Raw genomic sequence first — 17,868 nt, 5'->3', positions numbered from 1 at the left:
CATTTGTTGATTCTAGTTATTAATTCTTGTGCTGTGGGTGTCCTGTTGAGGAATTTGGAGCCCAACCCCACAGTATGTAGATCGTAGCCAACTTTTTCTTCTATCAGACGCCGTGTCTCTGATTTGATATCAAGCTCCTTGATCCATTTTGAGTTAACTTTTGTGCATGGCGAGAGAAAGGGATTCAGTTTCATTTTGTTGCATATGGATTTCCAGTTTTCCCAGCACCATTTGTTGAAGATGCTATCCTTCCTCCATTGCATGCTTTTAGCCCCTTTATCAAATATAAGATAGTCATACATGTACTTTGAATAGTAATGATCATCACATTCCACCATCATTAATTACCCCATGCCTCCTCCCTTCCCCTCCAACCCCTCTGCCCTATCTAGAGTTCGTCTATTCCTCCCATGTTCCCGTTCCCTATCCCACTATGAATCAGCCTCCTTATATCAAAGAAAACATTCGGCATTTGGTTTTTTGGATAAAAATATGGAATGCTTCACAAATTTGTGTGTCATCCTTGTGCAGGGGCTATGTTAATCTTCTCTGTATCATTCCAATTTTAGTATATGCTGCCGAAGCGAGCACTTTCTCATTCTTTCTAAATTCTAAATTGTGTTCTATTAAGTGGATCCTCTATAATTTAGTTAATGTTGATGGTTTTTTTGGTATTAGACATAAGTACTACAAAATCTATGTGTGTGTGTGTGTGTGTGTGTGTATGTGCCTTATGCATACACACTAGTATTTCTTCAGCATAAATCACTTTGAGTGGAATTACTGTGTAATTCTCTTTTAAATTTTTAATAAATGTGAATACCCACTTCAAAAAGCTTATGGCCAATTTATACTTCCATAGAAGTAAGTGAAAGTGTCCAATTTTCAGCTGGATATTGTTATTTTGAATTTATAAATATAATAGAAAAAAATGGAATCTCATTATTGTTTTAATTTCTCATTTCCATAATTGTTGGCAAGCTGAATATTACATATATATTTATTGGCTATTATGTATTTATTCTTTAAATTGCCATTTATATTGTTTTGCCTAGACTTCTCTTACTACAAAGGCTATTATATGTTTAAAAACAATCTGAGCATTAGTCTAAGAATATACATTTGAAAAATATTTTCTGTTATCCTTTAAAGAATATTTGATGGTAATATTATCTACAATTGTATAATGTTTTCCTTTTTTTTTTTGTAGTAGTATTAGGGATTAAACCCAGAACCCCTGCATGTTAGATGTTAGGTGCTATGCCACTGAACTATATCACCAGCCTCTTTTTGCCCCAAGGTGGGGTGGGGGAATGGTCTTGCTAAGTTGTCTAGACTGGCTTCAAACTTGTGATCCTCCTGCCTCACCTTCCATAGTAAATGGGTGCAGGCATGTGCCACTGCACCCTGCTTTGGTTTTCAGTTTTATAAAATAATTGCTCATGCATTAGAACACTTTCTTTATAAAAGAAAAATTGCATTGAAGTTAGTCTTTCAGTGGCCACTTAAACTGTAGTAGTCCCCTATCACAACCCCAACAAATGTTAATTGAATTTATTCTGTCCTTGTGCAGGTTGTTTCATTTCTATCCTTTTGTTTACTTATTTTTAAAATGAGGATGATTTGCTTGTCCTGCCAGCTTTATAGACTGGTGAGGATTTAATGAGATTATGAATGTGAAAATAATTTGAAATGAATCGAGCTAAGTAAGGGAAGGTGGTAAATTTATTATTCACATTTGGAGTGGGGATAAGATATGTCCATATAGGAACAATGCAAGTACTAATAGCCATACCTTCCTGTGGTAAATTGTCAATAAAGAGCACTTGTGGTATCACATCTGAGAGTTCTCCAATTGACAGTATCTGTTTGCTTCTTTCTTCTTTTAGCCCTTGCTTTGGTTTCTTGCAGGCCCTTTTCTGCGATTCTTTATTCTTCCTTAAAGGTAGTTCTTTATTCTTCCTTAAAGGTAGTTCTTAAAGGTATTCTTCCTTAAAGGGCTGAACTGCATACTATGTTTTTCATGATTTGCATGATAATTTGTATTCATATGTTTTTGTTTTAAGTTTTGAAACTGGCTTGCCTCATTGAGAAATGTGCCTGTGTATGTATTATGTTTTGAATGACTGTGTACATAGGGGAACAAATTTGAATGTTGGGGAAAGAATTTGTATTATTTTTCCTGTTGGTAAACAGGTTAACTACAGTCATCTCTTGATTTTAATAGCCAGTGAGTGCTACAGCTCACCTACTTTCCAGTTCCTTTGACTTTTAGTTTGCAGACATTGATGCATTTCTTCAACATACATTTATTGAGTACTTAACTATATACTAAGCCTAAAGCTATAAGAGACACAAAGGGACTTTGAAACACATAGGCTATTTAATAGATACCAGTACATGCACACTCCATGATTCCACTCACATTTACCTTTGGTTTGGCCCTATAGTCAATGAGCTATGGAGAGAGAAGCCCAGGATTGTTGTTGATTGAGTTGCTTCCTTGAGACTCAAAGCCTTATGAGCATTCACTGAAAAGATAAGTATGGCTAATATGCTAGGCACCCTGCAGCAGGACACTGGGACAATAAGCAGAATGTTAGATTGGAAACCAGGCTCTTGGAATTGAACATTGTCTCTTCTGCTGTAAGCTATGCAATAAGACAAGTCCTTTAATTCCAGTGAGATAGCAAATGAGGGTGTCACACAGAATTAGTACTCAGATCAGTGTTACTTCCATTTTAACAGATTATCAGGAGGTGACTGTAAGTTAAATTGTGCACGACTGATTTCCTGACCTTGTAAAATGCTTGTGTTTGTTTATGTTTTATTCTTTTTTGCTTGCATTTTTATGTTTATGAAATATTTCTGCATGATCTTTATCAGATACTGGCAAAAGTAAAGATAATAATCACTTAGTGGACCTTTGAAATGAACTCGAAGAGTAGATGTAATAGAAAAAGGGCTTGTGTTGATAGTAGTAAAATACTTAGCTTTCACCACTAATCTTTTGACAAGTCAATTCACCAATCTGAGTTTCAGTTTATTTATATGTTCAGATAATTATATTGAATGATTCATATATCCTTCTTCTCCCAGTTCCAAAACTTTCTGAGTAACTAAAAAGTTATAGTATAATTACTTTATTAAAATTTTAATATTACATATTTGGATCTGATGGAGCTTGTTTAAATTCCTTATCCTCTGTTACAAATAATGATATTCTGAACATTTAAAACTTAAGAAGCCATTAGCCACAAATACTACGACAACAGTACAGTTAAAAGTAATCTCTAATATCATTCTTCTCACTGCTCTGTAGTTACTGTCAAATATTATTCCTCCATGATTTGAAGATATCATTAAAACCAAGAGTAAGTTAAATAAATTAATACTAAGTCTTGGGACATCATGAAACAGATACTTAGACTAGTTTAAAGATAATTGATACAGAACTATTTTACATTTAGGTAAAACAAATTTAAATATTTTCTTTGTATCCTGAAATAGCATGTAAACTTCAAAGGTCTTTTATGTGATCACTTCTGAAATAATAATTTTGTATTTCATTTTTTATAATAGATAATTAAGATAAAATTCTGAGTGTTGTGCTTTTTGCTATAGTGTTTTTACAATATAGTTATTAATAATGATGAGAAATTGCCATAACATTGCACTTTGGTACTAACTCACTGAAACTATGTTTTGTCTCATCGAATTGGGTTGATAGCTAAAACAGAAGACCATGGAACTAACACGAGCATGTCAGAAGCAGTATGAGCTCGAACAGGAATTGGCTTTTTATAAAATTGATGCTAAATTTGAGCCACTAAATTATTATCCATCAGAGGTGAGCTATTTATAATTCTTTAGTAATCCAGAATTAAAGCCAGCATGAAGTGAGGTGGAAGGGAAGGGAAATTTAAGGGACTATTTTTTTACTAATCATTCCACTCTCTTATTATGAGCAATCAGCAGAGTAAACTGTTTTGGTTGTATCTGTGAATTATTTGGCTCCTGTAGTTAGAGCAATATCCTAAAGAGGTAAAAGACCCAAGAGAATTTTGCCCACAACCAATTCCCTAAGCAAAAACAGCTTCCTTAACTCTCAGTTACCTCTCTTAAATCCAGACTTTTGGAAAAAGTGCCATGGGATAGTCATCTCCCTACAAGATTTGTTCAGTACTTACTAGGTTCAGAATTAGTCAACCATTACTGGCACAGATGCCATAAATGCATTGGAAATAGGGGAATTACTTAACTTCTAAAAACCAATGATTTTTAATAATATCACATGTTGTTTAAATTTTAAAGCCTAATTATTAAAATTGATTACATTGAGATTTTACTGTGTCAGTCAGTCAAGAAACCAAAATGAAACATCCAGATTTCTGATTGGGAGATTAAGAGATTAAGCAGTGCTACAAATCACATAAGTGTGGGCAGTTCTTTAATTAGCTAATCCAAACTGTCACAGTTTGGTAGTAGGAGGAAGAATCCTTTTGAGACCATTTTTAGGTCTAATTCCTTTTTTTAGTATATTAAGAATAAAAGAATAATATTTTTAGCTTCTAAGATTTAGGGTTAGCAAAACTTTGGTGATTGTGTGACATGTTTACCACTAATGAAATGAATAATGTCATTTGTTATTAAACCATAAATCTATTATTTTGCTTTTAGTATGCTGAAATTGATAAAGTTCCAGATGAAAGCCCTTACATTGGCAAATCCAGATACAAGAGAAATATGTTTGCCACAGAAACTTTCATTATCAGTAATGCCCAGGCAATACAGATCAAGAAGATGGGACCAAATGAAGGAGAACAACTTAGAAATGCACAAGAGAACTTGAGAGCCCATGCACCACTGGACACACAACTGGAAGATAAAGAAAGAAAAATAAATGCAGGTTAAACAAAGTTATTTTAAATTCTTTAGAAATATAAAAAGATTGAATATGTAGGCCAATTTTATTTTATAACTCTTTTAATTAAACATTCTGATGGTATTTATTATATGTCATTAAAATGAAAAGTCTAAAACAAAAGTAGTGACTTATTGAACAGATTTTAAAAAAATTATTCCTTTTATGGTTGAGAGTGGTATTTTTGACCAGAATTTAATGGGAACATGTCCAGGGGATCCAAGAATGCATAAATCCCATCCTGCCAATAAGCATAGAAGTATGCATTAAAAGACGTAATTAATAATAAGTAAAACAGGTAAAGAATCACTTTTATTGATGATTATACATGTAGCCAAAACCTGAAGCTGTGCTTTGGATAGGCTGAAACAGATCACTCTCCTTAGGCCTGGGTCTAAGGTTGGCCTATGACTTCCTGATGGGCCCCACATACTTCCTTACCACCATCCCTCCATACCCCAATCTAATTCGAGGGATCTTAAACCTCTGGCAAGTCACATAGAGGAAGAAGTCAAGCCAAGAGGCACTGTAGAAGCCCCTCCAGTGTCATACATAGCTATCCACTTAGCTGTGTAGATATTGAAGAAAGAGAAAGCCAACCCAAATTTATATATCCCGCTAGTAATTGTGGCCCATTGAACCATCAAATTAGCAGTTCATCTTCCTTTGACTGTCAGCTGAAAATATGGATGACTAGTAAAGACTGACTTTGCAAGGGGAGATAAGAAGCTGAGTTCTCCTTGTCTGCCTTTATTATATGTAAAGCTCTAAAAGGTAAAGGAAAAATAAATCAAGATACGTGTGCATACTAACTTCAGGGGACTCATGGTTTCATTGGAGGGAGAGAGAGAGAGGGAGAAAGAAATCTAAAATTCGGGGTAAAAAGTGATTGATTTGAAGTCACCTCCAGTATTGGATTTTTTAATAAATTTGGATTCGTTTTTGAATACTATCATAAAGTATTTGCCTCTAACACAGGGTTGTTGTGTTTCAATACACTGATCCTAATTATGACTTAGTGGCATACAAAGTGTATATTTCTCAATAAAATCCTCTTTCTCTCAAAATGGTTCACTAACATTGGGAATCTCAAGTATTGTCCCTTTTATGTTAAGAATTTTACAGACAAAAAGATTAATTATAGTTCTATAGCATATCACAAAACAATTTTTTCTTAAAATATTTAATAGAGATGAAAGCTATCATAAGTAAGTTTTAAAATGTCTATGATATAATGACAGAATTTAATTGAGAGAGAAGAGATTATTGCAAAGAAAAAATCTGGTAGAAATTTCAGAATTTGCTTGTGTGTATATGGTTTTTAAATTCACAGCACAAACTCGACTGTCAGAACTACATGATGAAATAGAAAAGGCAGAACAAAAAATTTTAAGAGCTACTGAAGAATTTAAACAACTGGAAGAAGCTATACAACGGAAAAAAGTATGTAAAAGCAAAGCAGCCATGCTAAGAGGAAATGAAAAAGTGAAAATGAAACATGTTTCCCTTTATAACAATATGTTTATTTTAAAGTCAGTACAGTCTAATTAATCACAGAATAATGAATTTCAAATTCAAATGTGATTCTAGCATTTCTCAATTATCCTTTCATTCATGATGATGTCTTCAACATTTTATAAAGCATATAGAAGTAAATGACTGAAAATTCATGTGAAAAGATGTATTTGGTCTACTACATTGTGAAAGTGACTACTTTCCCCAAGAGAGTCTTCTAACTAATTAAGCACCCTCCACCTTTAAGATAATGGGACCCAGATTAAATGCTATAGAAAACTATAGCATGAACATTATCAAATAAAAAACAAACCAAAAAGATATATTATATACAAAAAAGATGAAAGTAGCTTATTCTGAGAAATAACCAAAGTATTTCATGCAGAAGTGAGTAGTTAAGTCCATGATGTAATTTGATGGTGTGGGAGATTCACAAAGGGAAGTATTTTGAAATTTTCATTTTTAAATGCATACTTATTTACAACTTGTAAGAATCAATATTTTAAAATTATAATGATAACTATAATCATAATAGGTTGAAAAAATGTGAAGTCCAAACCATAGGTTCTTTTAAAAGATATACTATAGTGTTACTTTTAGATTATACAGAAACTAGAAATTGGCTGGATTGTACTGGAAACTTACTATATGCCTGACTAGACTGGCTCCTGAGTAATGTACAAAATAGACATGAATCTCTCCTTTGTGAACAGACTTGTAGGAGAAATAGATAATAAACAAGTTTAAAAAGTAAAAAGAAAATTCATAGTTAAACAGCATCAGTATTATAGGAAAAATACTGAAAAAAATTTAGATTGTAGGGCTCTTGAAGGTTTCTCTGAGGAGGTGGTGTTTAGATTTTTTTTTTTTTTTTTTAGACCAGGGTCTCACCATGTTGCCCAGACTAGTCTAACAGTTCCTGGATATAAGTGATCCTTCTGCCCAGTCTCCCGAGTAGCTGGGTCTATGGGCAGGTTCCATTGTGCTGGGATTGGAGGTGACACAAAGAATGAGAAGGAACTAGAGAGACAAGAGTTAGAAGAAAGAGTATTCCAGGCAGAGATGGCAGTGTTTGCAAAAGGCTTCATAGTAAAAATTCCTCAGCTGAGTGAAGGAAAGTGTACTGGACGATGAATTCGAAGAGTCATGAGGTTAAAGACCATGCCAGGTTTCATTGGCCATTTTAAGAATCTTGGATTTTATTCTGTATGCAGTGGGAAACTTTGCAGGGCTTAAGTAGAATGGCTGATCTATTTGTCTATATAAGCGGTCACTTTGACTACTGCTTAATGGTGAAATGGGATGAGAGAGAGAATGAAGATCTGTGGATTGGTTAAGAGGCTGGTATTTAGTTCAAGCAAGAAACAGTAACAGGATGAATGAATCAGGAAGATGGCGGTGGCTAGGGAGAGAAAGCCAACCAAACTGCAGGTCAGATAGGCAGGAGAACTGTCAGGGCTTCCAGATGAATTGAAAGTGGGAAGCCAGGTGGATGGAGCATCAAGATTTTTTTTGTCTTTAATATTTTTTAAATGTCAATGGGTCTTTATTTTGTTTATTTATATGTGGTGCTGAGACTTGAACCCAGTATCTCACATGCTAGGCAACTAAGCCACAACCCCAGTCCCTCAAGATGGTTTTAATAGTTAAATATTTTACAGTAAACTGACTATACAGGTAGATGTTAATAATATACATGATTTGAAAATAAATGGATGCTTATAAATAGGATTGGAAAAATAATTATTTATTTAAATGAGTAAATGTAACCCTAAATTGTTCTTTACACTGCTTATTTACTTGACCTGCTAAGGTAAGTTTCAGCCTCGTTCTTACCAGTAAAATAAAAATTTCAATTTAATTAGTGGGACAGACATGTGTCCCTCCTTGGTGGATAGACTGGTAGACAATAAACACGTTTAAAAAGTAAAAAGGAAATATGTAGTTAAACAGCATCAGTATTATAGGAAAAGCACTGAAAAATATTTAGACTGTGTGTGTGTGTGTGTGTGTGTGTGTGTGTGTGTTTATTTGTTGGACTGGGGATTGAACCCAGGGTGCTCTATGAGCTACGTTCCCAGCCCTTTTAATTTTTTTATTTTTGAGACAGGGTCTCTCTAAGTTGCTAAGGCTGGCCTTGAACTTGCTATCCTCCTGCTTAGGCTCCTGAGTAACTTGGATTAAAGGTGTGTACTGTCACACCTGGCTTTAACAAGAGCTTTTTATGTTTTATAATTCTGTGGTTGAGATGATCTTATCTAGTTAACACAGAATTTTAAATTCTTTTCCTAACTATGAAAGTATTGTGATTAGGGGGAATTGTATAATCATCACAATATTTAGTCTTATTTCCTTCTAAGCTTCTATTTGCATGTTTTTTCACACATCTAATCTCCTAGTGTGACCTTGGGCAATATATCTAAATTTTCCATAATTCAGTTTCCCTATCTGTAAGATTACAATAAATATGCTTTCTACTTTATATGCTTTGAGAAGTAAATTGAAGTATATAAAGAGTTCAGAACAGTACCAGGCACATAGTAAGTGCTATGTAAAATCAGCTATCTGTAAATTAGGTTTATGATTAATATTTTACAAGTTGCTTATACTAGAATGACAACTGTACCTATTAAATTATCAGTTTTTACAAACTAGTAAAATAATAAGGTTTTCTACTTAATAAGATATATTTGGGGAGTGCCTAGATAACTACCACATTTTAATTTGTAGAGAAATCTGAAAACTGTGCGTGGTGGTACACAACTGTAATCCTAGTCATTCAGGAGGCTAAGGCAGGAGGATTGCAAGTTTGAGGCCAGTCTCAGCAACTTAGTGAGACCTTGTCTCTAAATAAATAAATAAGGGCTGGGGATGTAGCTCAGGGGTACAGTGTCCCTGGGTTCAATCCACAGGACCAAAAAAAAGGTGGGTGGAACCTGATAGAACATAAAATATTTTTTACATTGTGGAAGTTGTCTTTATAAATCAGTGTTGCTATCCTTTGTTAATTGTGGGGTGTGGGGGAATTAGATTTCAGAAGCAGAAAAAGACCTTCTTTTCAAGCAGTTGAGTGGTAGAATACAACTTCTAAATAAATTACGCCAGGAAACTCTGGATCTAGAAATGCAGATGGAAAAGCAGCGACAAGAAATTGCTGAAAAGGAGAAGGAGATCAAGGACCTGCAAATAGCCATGGATACCCTGGATTCCAAAGACCCAAAACATGTAAGTAAATTAAGAAATTTAGACTTGTTCTATGGACATTTGAATATTATTCTCTCTAGATAGTACTTGTCTCACTATTTTTAGCAGTAGAGTCCTTTCTGCATGTCTCTTTTTGGTTTGATGTATAATTTAAGTGATGTGCATATATGTATGTATAATTTATATACATTATATGTATATATGTATGTACGTATGTGTCATATATATTTATACATATACATAAATACATGTGTATATACATAGGGAATGTGTGAATGTGTTCAGAACAAAACTAGTCTTCAAGAAAGTACCTTTCAGTAAATGACAGCCGCAGAGTACACTTAACAGTTTCGTTTTATTTCAGAACTAAAGAAACTTGCTCCAAGATGCTCTCCAAACTTAACTCCTTCTCTTTCCTTGCTGAAGGGGGTCAAAGTTCTTTTTCTGCCTCTTTAATCCTTTATGCAAATATTCTGCTAAAGCTTTTTTGTTGTTTTAATATTTTTTTGTCCTTAAAAAGAAACTTTTCTCAGGAGTATGTCTTCCTAAGATGTGGTCAGGTGACTGACTGATAGGGTCAGGCTCAAGTCTTTCTTTCAGTACTCTGAGAAATCTTACTAATGGCTTGTATGTGAACTAGTATTCCTAAAGTAAGTGAAAATATTTCCTAAACATTTTCCTGACATATTTTGAATAGTAAGGATATCTTTTTTAAAAACTTTTAAGATCTTTCAATTAACTGTTATCACAGAATCTAACATGCAATTGTAATTGCTTTAAGTACTTGACAGGTTATGTAATATTCTTTGAAATGTTTTAGTAAACTATTATGCCATATTTGTACATGCACATAATGTAATTTGATCAATCTCATTCCCCAGTACTTTCCCTTTCCTTTCCCCCCATTCACTTGCTCTACTAATCTCCCTTCTATTATCATTATTTTAATTTAGTGCATTATGATTATATATACAATCAAGTGGGATTCATTGTAATATATTTGTAGATGGACATAGCATAATTTGGTACATTTTGTACCCCAGTACTTTCCCATGTCTTCTCTTCCTCCGTCCTCCCTATCTACTCTATTACCTCTCTTCTATTCTGTGAGATACCTTTATTTTGTTCCTTTTTTTCTCTCTCTCTAGCTTCCACATTTATGAAGTCCTTTCTAATAAAAGCCTGAGAGTTTATTAAAATTGAAACCAAAATTAATCTTATTTTAAAGAATTTTTATTAGATGAAAAATTGCTTATTTAAAGTTCTGCATGTGTAATGAGGTTGATAATATCTGATTGCATTTATTTGTTTTAGAAAGCTACCATCTAAGTAAGGTTATCTGTGTCTCTAGGGACCAGCCCTCTGTTTAAAAATGTTTGCCTTCTGGGGGGTAGGAAGGAACAGCCCACAGGCTCATGTGCTGCCCCTTCCAGTTCCGTAATCTGAGTCTAATTAAAAGCCAGGTTGTGTGTTTGGCAGATGGAGAGTTTAATTTTCACTGAATCTCTGTAAAGAATTACATATAGAAAGGGGCACAGTGAGACATAGGAATGTTGTCCAAGTTTTGAAGGTAGCCAGAATCAGTCTGTGCTAGTAGGGGTGGAACATACAAACCAGGTTTAAGTTTCCCATTTGGTTTTGTTTAAAACTACTAAAAGTTAGTTCTTAGTTCTTGGTCCCCACACCAGAGGGCATCTCTTTTAATTTGTTCACCTAGAAGGAATATCTTTTTCTAATTTACTTGAAGTTGCTACACATATTGGCTAGTGGTAGGCACCCCTTTTAGGCTACAAAATGTGAGCCGTTTAGCAAAAGAGAAAGAATCAGGAGTGTGATTTATATTTTTCTTTAGACTTAGATAGACTTTTATTTAATTGACCTGTATTATCTAGTTAGATAAAAGTATCTTTCTGAATAGTAAATAGAATTTGAAAGTAAAAGTTGGACTGTAATTAAAGATATTATAGAAAACAAACATATTAAGCACCCACATGTCTTGCATTGTGCCAGTATTTTGCATATGCTGCAACCTCTTTTTTTTTTTTTTTTAATCATCCCATCCATGTCAGGTTTGTGTCAGTTTTTTTTTTTTTTTTCCTTCAATTTGAAGAGAATGAAAATGTGATTTGGAAAGTAAGTGATTTGCCCCCAAATCACCCTTTTAGGAAGAGGTAGAGTCCTTACTTATGCCAACTCCTCACAAAGGGATTAGAGATCTAAAGAAATTAATTATTTTAAAATTAACTCGGTGGGCTCAGTGGTAGAGCGCTTGCCCAGCATTCTTGAGGCCCTGGTTCAATCCTCAGACTCCCCCACACACACCCCCAAAAAGGGAGCATTCTAACATTAATTCAGTCAGGTTTTAAATATATATATTAATTAAATTAAGTTTCAAAAGGAAAAGGTACCACTTAAAAATCAGGTCACATGTTAGTTATTCGTAGCCAGAAGCAAAATATCACATTAGCAAATATGATTAAGAAGATTGTGTTGATCTCTCCTGTCGGGAAATGCCTAATGGAAGCAAAAGGTAGCAGTTCTCTGGAGGGAATTCCATTGTGGCGATCTCTGCGATCTCTGTGGCGTTGGGGCGTGATTGGCCCTGGGGAGCTTCCTGTGTTATGATTTAAAGCTAGGAGGGTGGGGCCTGCCAGCAGAGGCTCTAGTGACTGGACAGGCTGGGCTGCCACTCACTTTTGGCCAGGAATGTGGTTTGAGGCGCTGGGAAGTTACTGAGGTTCGTGAAACTTGCAAAAATGTGGCTGTCAGAGAGGGAAGTGCACATGAGTTTGAAGATAGCATTAGAAAGCGTTCCGCCCAGTTTCTCTGTGCTCAACGGCTCAGTTTTAACAGGACAAATTCTAAGTTAAGGTACGGATCATTTTCTCTCTCTGTGTACAAAGGATTTAGAGGAGGAGGAGGAGTCAGATGTAAGTTCCTGTTTTTACAATAACTCTTTTGTGAGCTCCATGGGGGTGAACATTGCAGGATCTACTGTTGCTCCATGTGTTTTATGCACATGGTATTTTGAACCAAATTTTTGTTCTGCATATGAAGTGGTTTCAGTGGACTTTTAAATGGTGAATTTTAAAGACTTACTCATTTAGATATGAGTGCAATTTTTTTTTTCCTTGAGTCATACAAATTCGTGGTTAGGATGTAAGCTGATATCTGCAGTTAACCTTTTCAGAACGATTTCAGATGGGTATTTTGGGAATGTGAGGAAAGACAAGATTTGAAAATTCCAAGTTTTACCAGTAGTAAAATAAAAACCTCCCAGTCAAGTTGCCACTTTGTTCTTCAAAAAATGAAGAGACATTTCTTTCAAGTATTTGGGGGAAGCAGATGCCTAAAATTGAGAAGTGTTCTTTTTTGATCTAATGGGTCGTTTGTTGTTCAGACTCTGATACAGGTTTCTCTCCTGATAGCTTTTTCATTAGGTGTTGTGTTCCTCTGATCTTGTGGAGGCAAATTTAGAGTCATGGGGCTGGGGGTGGGGTAAATGGGAAGGCAAAAGTTCCCTGGGGAATTGTTTCCATATGAACAGTTGCCTAAGGAGACATGGACAAGTCATTTGATGGATCTGAGATTCATTTTTCTTATTTGTGAAATTAAAGGTTTGAAAAGATCAGTAGTTCTCAATCCCCCACCCCCAGCACATCTGAGAAATAATACAATCCACTCCTCTTGGTTAACAGTGGCTCTCCAATGTGGTGATTATTAGGGTGTGTGTGTGTGTGTGTGTGTGTGTAAGATGTTTTTTCCACCAGAGGCCTATGTGGTGGGTAGAGGCATGTGTCTTCCCAACATCTTTGAGGTCCCTCCCAGCTCCCAGATTATTGAATCTAAAAGCAAAATGTTTGTTTGCAGAACAAATTGAAAATAAACTTGAATCTCAAGTAAGTATTTATCTCATATCTTTTATTTTCCCTAAGAAACTTTAAGGTACATTTGAATATAGGGTTTTATTTTGTTTTGTTTTAAGGTTAAAAAGGGCATTACTTTATAGAATTTATATCAGAATTTTCTAAATATTAAAACAACTCATGAATAAAGAAACAATATTTTCTGTAATCTTCTCATCCAAATATAATTCCTTTTAACATTTTGGAATGTACTTTTAAGTCTTTTTCTATAAACATAATGTATTTCAGTATAATGAATTAACTGTCTGAAAATTCCTTTTAAAGACACCTTTTAATGCCCAATAGATAATATTGAACTTGGCTATGTTACCTTCTAGCTGTGTGCTTGGAAAAGTCATCTATCCTTCCTGATCCTCAGTTTTCTTATCTATAGAACAAATATGATTCCCATATCAAGTTATGCTGAAATTTAAATGAAAACTGTTCACATGAAAGTAGTACAGGGCCTGACACAAAATAAATGCAAATCCCTATATTTTCTAGTCTTCCTTTAAAAATGTTTTTAAGGATTATTATTTTTTAAAGCCTTAAGAATTTTTTTTTTTTAACTCAGTCCCATATGAAGGCTCAGAAAAGGGGTAAAGAACAACAGCTTGACATTATGAACAAGCAGTACAAACAGCTTGAAAGCCGTTTGGATGAAATACTTTCTAGAATTGCTAAGGAGACTGAAGAGATTAAGGACCTTGAAGAGCAACTTACTGAAGGTGAGAATTTAAGGTTGAGGTAAGGTCAGTCAGTTTCAATATTAAAAGAACGATGATATGCAAACACATTAATCTAGATATTAGCTTAGTTCAGCTTTTGGTGCTAGTAATTGATAGGGAAATGTTTATAGGGTACCCAAAAGTGTTTAGAAAAAATTTTTAAATTTTGCTTTAGTATGTTTTGTTGCATTGCTGCCAAGTGAGTCAGGTCAGTCCACTCAGTGAGCCAAAAGTCAGTAGACGATGACAATAAGTGCTGCCATGTGATTGTCTTCTATGGCATAAAACCCTTTCAGGAGCAAAGAGTCTTCTGTCATCTGGAAAGTCAGCGTCTCTGTATAGGAAGAGCATAGGAAGAACTTTAGGGTCTACCTTTGCAACATTAATTTAAATTGTGGCATTGCCATAATAGTGGAAAAGGAAGACAATAGGAACCTGGGCTCAGCTTAAAAAACAGCACAGTCCTTGTTTTGCTACTATCAACTGTGTCATCTTAGACAAGTTATTTCTCTCTTGATCATGAGTTGTTGAGAGAATTAAGAGAGTGTTCAGAAAGTGGTGACATAGTGGGTATCCAGTGTATACTGTGATTTTTTTTTATTTGTTTGTTTTTTGGTTTTTGAGTCTTTAGGTTACGTGTTTATACTGCCAGTCTTCGAATAGTATATAGTCTTGTATATTGAGTGATTTTGTTTTGTGTTTTCAGCAACAAGAACTCAGTTTTAGTACATATTTTTATCATTTTTATTTAGAAATTATTTAAACATTTTGCAGCATGAATCAGCATTTTGTCAACATTTCCCACAAAATATACTCTTTTTATCCTGTACCTGCTTAATATTTCTGTACTGTGAATAATAAGAAGAAAAGTATCATTGCATCCTGAGAAAGAAAAGTAAGATAGGATATAATTAGAAGGTTAGAATTTCACTCTTGGTTTGCAACAAATCACTGAGTAGAAAAAGCAGTACTTTTTTTTTTTTATATTTACTTTTTTTTTTAGGTGGACACAATATCTTTATTTTTTATTTTTATGTGGTGCTGAGGATTGAACCCAGTGCCTCACACATGCCAGGCGTTACCACTTGAGCCACATCCCCAACCCCAAAAGCAGTACTTTTAAAATATACATTATTAACCTTTTTCCATCTTGCTCAGGCCAGATAGCAGCAAATGAAGCTCTGAAGAAGGATTTAGAAGGTGTCATCAGTGGATTGCAGGAATATCTGGGAACCATCAAAGACCAGGCAACTCAAGCCCAAAATGAATGTAGAAAGCTACAGGATGAGAAAGAGACATTGCTACAGAGGTTGACTGAAGTCAAGCAGGAGAGGGATGAACTGGAAGTAGTTGCTATGGATGCAGAAAATATGAGAAAGGTATGATTTGTTTCTTCCTTCCTGTTTTCCTTAACTTCGGAAATAGATGATGTTCAAATTAAGTTAGTTGAAGAAGTTAAAAATGGTAGTTATAAATAGCAAAAAGTAACAGTGTTTATTTAATGATTTTTTTTTTATAAATTGAAACCCATAACCCAGTTTAATAAATAAAACATTGCAGATAAATTTAAAAACCTCTATGTACTCCCTTCCAAAGGTAACATCTTGAATATTATTATTTCCCTGCATCTCTGTTCTTTTATTATATATGTAAACATTTATTTGTGATTTTAAAGATTTAAATGAAAGGTCAGTGTACTTATTCTTTGGCATTTCCTTTCATTTATGTTTTTGAGAATTATGCACATTGATAGTTGCAGCTCTATTTTTATTAATGTGAGTAGCATCCCATTGTGTATACATAATTATTATTTATTCATTGTCTTTTGGGGGGACAGTTGGGTATTATTCAGTCTTTTGCTATTACAGACAATGCTGACATTCTTAAACACATCTTGACCCTGGGGACTGCTGGAATTGGGATAAAAATCTTTAAAAGCCCATATGTAAAAGTCTTGGCCACCGTCCTGTAGAGTTGTTGGGAGGTAGTGGAACCTTTAGGAGGTGTGGCCTAGTGGAAGAAAGTAAGGTCATTGGAGTCATAGCCTTGAAGAATATATGAAGACACCAGTCTCTCTCTCTCTCTCTCTCTCTCTCTGTTTTCTTCTTGGCCTCAATGAGGTGAACAGGCCTCTTCCGCCATGCATTCCCATTATGATGTCTTGTGCCACAACAGGTCCAGGGACCATGGAATGAAACCATGAACCAAAATAAATATTTTCTCCTTTTAAGTTGATTATCTCAGGTATTTTCTCATAGTAAGGGAAGTCTGACTAACATTAGAACTGTGATCAGAAGTGGATCAGGGAGAATGTGCATCTTTAATTAACTTCACTAAATATTGTCAAATTACTGTCCATAGTGATTCTGACAAGTCTACTACCACCAACAGTGTGAGGCATTTATTTTTTAAGCTTTAATGAGTTATTTTATTCTTATTTTTAATTCACTCAGCAATTAATATTTTGCCCCATTTGCTTTATCTCCATGTAATTTTACATGATTTTATGTATATTTTAAATAGATATTTTTCATTGACCATTTGAGAATTCATCTGCCTTTGCCCCTTATATTTCAGCCTGTGTTTCCTAAAACACTTTTTTCAAGGTAAAAACAGAATAACTCTTAGAGTCAGAAAATGTAATATTTTGTCAAACTTCATGTTTGCCACTCTGCTGAGTTTTAAATGATACCTCCCTCCCAGTCTTTGTGTTAAGAAAATTTTTACACATACAGGAAAGTTGAAGTGGCTTATCTGTGAGCCATTTAGATTTAATAAATATTTTGCTGAATTTATTTTCTGTCTCATAGATAATACCCTTTTCTATCCTGATCATTATAAAGTTGTAGATATAAGATCACCCTTTCATCATACATCTCTTAAAAGTTTTCTCATCACTATAGTACCATGATTACACCTAGGAAAGCTAGCAGTAATTCCCTAATGTCGTCAAAGACCTGAACCATATTCCAGTTTTTCCAATTATCCTAATATTTTTATAGCATGTGGGCATGTGGACATGTGTATAGAGGGTGTATGTTTGTGAGAATCAAAGTGAATAGTGCTATAGATTTTCACACATTCTGGATTTGCCTGATTATTTCTTGTGGTTTGTTTAATTTGTTCCTTTATACTCCATATAAAATAGTATCTTATTTTAACCATATTTTCCTATGATTACTGGAGAAGTTGAGCATATATTTGTTTATTTGCCATTCAGGGTTCCTCTTCAGTGAACTCCCTATTCATATTCTTTGCCTTTTGTTGTTGTTATTGTTGGATTGTCTTTCCTTAATGACTTATAGAAATTATTTTTTCTGGATATTAGTCCTTTGTTGATTATATGTGGTATCTGAATTCCACACAAGAAACTCAAGTGATTGAGATGCCCAGTGGTCTTTGCCCACTGAGAAATTTTTCTGTAAAAGTTCTTATCACAGGATCCTCCTCTTTAATCTGGAATAGTTCTATCTAATTCTTCAAGATCCCAAATAGGTGAAAACTGTAACATTTAATTTCAAAAAACAAACTAAAGTTAATTAGAACTGTAGTATGCTAACCAATATGTATTTATATTTTTATTAGCACACAT

General features: G+C 34.3%; 1 protein-coding gene and 1 non-coding gene across 13 annotated transcripts in view; one reads left to right on the top strand and one right to left on the bottom strand.

Annotated features, from left to right (window-relative positions):
* Cntrl (centriolin) overlaps nt 1-17,868 on the top strand; it is an 89,789-nt gene that overhangs the window by 30,420 nt on the left and 41,501 nt on the right. For 9 of the 12 annotated variants that reach the window (XR_007351193.1, XM_048813170.1, XM_048813175.1 and 6 more), the window contains 6 exons: nt 3,731-3,850; nt 4,681-4,909; nt 6,258-6,367; nt 9,470-9,664; nt 14,123-14,276; nt 15,435-15,655. Coding sequence is in view for 11 of the 12 variants with exons in the window: in XM_048813170.1 (XP_048669127.1) it covers nt 3,731-3,850; nt 4,681-4,909; nt 6,258-6,367; nt 9,470-9,664; nt 14,123-14,276; nt 15,435-15,655 (1,029 nt within the window). In the remaining variant the exon portion in view is untranslated. Of the gene's footprint in view, nt 1-1,889; nt 1,946-3,730; nt 3,851-4,680; nt 4,910-6,257; nt 6,368-9,469; nt 9,665-11,771; nt 12,515-14,122; nt 14,277-15,434; nt 15,656-17,868 lie in introns of those variants that run through there. The other 3 variants (XM_048813178.1, XM_048813173.1, XM_048813179.1) reach the window with 3 other exon arrangements.
* Nucleotides 487-589, bottom strand: LOC125619677. The gene has a single exon (XR_007351219.1). It is a non-coding gene; the product is annotated as a U6 spliceosomal RNA (small nuclear RNA).

This window comes from Marmota marmota, unplaced genomic scaffold (genome assembly GCF_001458135.2).
Source record: "Marmota marmota marmota unplaced genomic scaffold, marMar, whole genome shotgun sequence".
Taxonomy (NCBI): domain Eukaryota; kingdom Metazoa; phylum Chordata; class Mammalia; order Rodentia; family Sciuridae; genus Marmota; species Marmota marmota.
The sequence above is the reverse complement of the archived record's forward strand: the minus strand, read 5'-3'. Positions and strand labels throughout refer to the sequence as shown.